At 38.7% G+C, this 2,859-nt stretch overlaps 1 protein-coding gene across 1 annotated transcript; it reads left to right on the top strand.

The window, feature by feature from the left end:
• Window positions 1-377: 377 nt before the first annotated feature.
• Window positions 378-2,301, top strand: LOC109216027 (uncharacterized mitochondrial protein AtMg00860-like). The gene is made up of 2 exons (XM_019380153.1): window positions 378-565; window positions 1,818-2,301. Exons 1-2 carry the CDS (start codon window positions 378-380, stop codon window positions 2,299-2,301), a joined length of 672 nt encoding a protein of 223 aa, XP_019235698.1.
• The last annotated feature ends 558 nt before the right edge of the window (window positions 2,302-2,859 follow it).

The raw sequence follows: 2,859 nt of genomic DNA, 5'->3' as shown, positions 1-2,859 counted from the left end.
ACCTTGGATACATAAGGAGCAGCGGTCAAATGCCTCTTCCATATTGGGAGGAGTATTCCTAGGCATTATGTGACAGTTTTGGGGCTGAATACTCAGATCCAATGACAGAGCTTATAAATATCAAACACATTGGTACTGTGAAGTATTACCAGAAGGCCTTTAATGGTGTGATGAACAAGATAAATCTATCTGTAGAGCATGCCATCAGTGTTTTCTTTAATAATTTAAAGCATGAGCTGAGCAATGTTGTACGAGTAGGGAACCCCGCAAGTCTTCCTCGAGCTTACTACTTAGAAAGGTTACAAGAATCAAATTTTGCTGCATAAAGTAAAGCTATAAGAGGTACTCCTTTAGGAGCTACCCAAAATAGAAGTACCATGGGGTATAACTCTAAATTCACTCCCAAAGGAAATACCAACAGTTTCAAAAGGTCTCCCACTGACAGGATGGACAATTATAGGAGAAAGAGACTAACTCCAGCTAAAATGGATGATAACAGGGCCAAAGGATTTCGCTTCTTCTGTGATGAAAAGTTTGCAGTTGGGCATAAGTGCAAGGCTAAGAGGTAGTTATTTTTACTGGAGTTAGAGGTGATCGAAGAATGAAAGGGAAGATATCCCTTTAGAAGTAGAATTGGGAGAAGAAAAAGTGATGATGGATCATTTGGAGAGTTGTGCTATCTCCTTACAGGCTCTAAATGGAGCGTTGGGCTACAAGACCTTGAGACTAAAAGGTTTCACTGGTATAAAAAACCCTAGAGTTCTCCATAGACTGTGGTTCAACACATAATTTTATTAATGAAGAAGTAGCAAAAAGACTAAGGGTGTGTGATCAGTAAGACTAATCCTCAATTGGTGCAAATAGCTGATGGTAGGGAAATTTATACAGACAAGGTGTGCAAAGGATTTGTTGGTTGATGCAAAGGGTTACGTTCCAGGATGATTCTTGGTGTTCTATATAGAAAAAAGTGATTGGAACTAGGCATACAATGGTTATGCCCTTTGGGGTGATATTAAGTTCAACTTCAGAGAATTATTGATGGAGTTTGAATACAATGGGTAATTACTCACCCTAAAGGGGATCCAACCTAAGTTAAAAACAATCCAAGCTAAGTCATTAGAGAAAACAACCATAGAGGGATCACAACTATTCATGGTGAAGGTCATAGAACCAGCAGGTGAAGATAATGAAAGTGCAGACAGTAAAGGAGTTGAGCACATGGAAGAACCACTGGTGGTAAAAGATGTTTTGAATGCCTATGAGAAGGTTTTTTTGGAAACTAACTCAACTTCCTCCTTCCGGAGGTATTTGATCATCAGATTCCATTTATTGAAGGGAGTTCACCAATAAATTCTAGGATTTACAGGTACTCACCACTCCAAAGAGGATGTTATTGAGAAGATGGTGACAAAAATGATGAACAAGGGGATCATCCAATACAGCTCAAGCCCATATCCATCACCTGTAGTATTAGTGGGCAAGAACGATGGATCTTGGAGTCTTTGTGTGGATTATAAGGTCTTGAAAAAGATGACAATAAAAGACAAGTTTTCTATTCCTATTATTGAAGAGTTGTTGGATGAATTGGGAGGTTCTAAAACTTTAAGGGCTGGATACAATCAAATAAGAATGTCAGTAGTTGATATACCTAAGACGGCGTTTAAAACACACTCTGGACACTATGAGTACCTAGTCATGCTATTTGGGTTGACCAATTAACCATCAAGATTTCAAGGATTGATGAACCGCATCTTTCATAATCGGGTTAGGACGTTCATTCTAGTGTTCTTTGATAACATCCTAATCTACAATTTTAGTTTAGAGGAACATTTAGAACACCTCAAGGTGGCATTTGAGCTACTGTTCAAGCATCAATTGTTAGAAAAAAGAAGTAAACGTGTATTTGCAGCTAAAAAAATGGAATACCTAGGCCATTACATTTCAACACACAGGGTATCAACTGACCCTAGGAAGATTAAAACAGTTAAGCTGTGTCCTGAACCTAAGAATGTTACTCAGTTGAGGAGGTTTCATGGGCTAGAAAGTTATTACAGAAAGTTTATAAAAGGATATGGGATCATCAACAAGCCCCTCACTGGCCTACTCAAGAAGGATGGGTTTTGTTGGACTAAAAAAACTAGTGAAGCCTTCAACAAATTAAAGGTGGATCTAACTACTGCAACAGTACTAGTGCTACCTGATTTCTCCCTAACATTCTTAGTAGATATAGATGCTTGCAATGTAGGAATTGGAGTTGTACTCGTGCAAAAGGGACAACATATTGCCTTCCTTAGTAAATGACTGTCAATGCAACACCAGATTCTTTCTGTGATGCCAACTTGTCACGATCCAAAATTCCTACCGCGAGGCCGTGATGGAGCCTAACATCCACTTGCTGGGCAAACCAATATTAGTACATAATTAATCATTTTAAAAATAATTCGGAAGTAGTTTAATAAGAAATAAAGTTGTAGAAATTAAAAAATAGATATAACAACTCCAAATGCTGACTAATTAAATTCAAAAATCTGGTACCACAAGTACATGAGCATACCAGAAGTGCTACTACCAAATGTCTGAATGAAAATACAACTGTTTGAAATAAAATAAATAGTATTACCAAATAAGGAAGGGGACTTTAGGAGTTTCAATCGCTGTGCAGCTATACCTCAAGTCTCGGTGAAAAGCTAATCCGAGCAAGCCTCAACTAACCGCTGCTGGGACCAACACCAGAATCTGCACAAGAAGTGCAAAAGTGTAGCATGAGCACAACCGACCCCATGTACTCTGTAAGCGCCGAGCCTAACCTCGACGAAGTAGTGACGAGACTATAACAAGGCACTCACTATAAACATGTGC

The sequence above is a fragment of the Nicotiana attenuata genome, unplaced genomic scaffold, assembly GCF_001879085.1.
Source record: "Nicotiana attenuata strain UT unplaced genomic scaffold, NIATTr2, whole genome shotgun sequence".
Lineage (NCBI taxonomy): Eukaryota > Viridiplantae > Streptophyta > Magnoliopsida > Solanales > Solanaceae > Nicotiana > Nicotiana attenuata.
The sequence above is the reverse complement of the archived record's forward strand: the minus strand, read 5'-3'. Positions and strand labels throughout refer to the sequence as shown.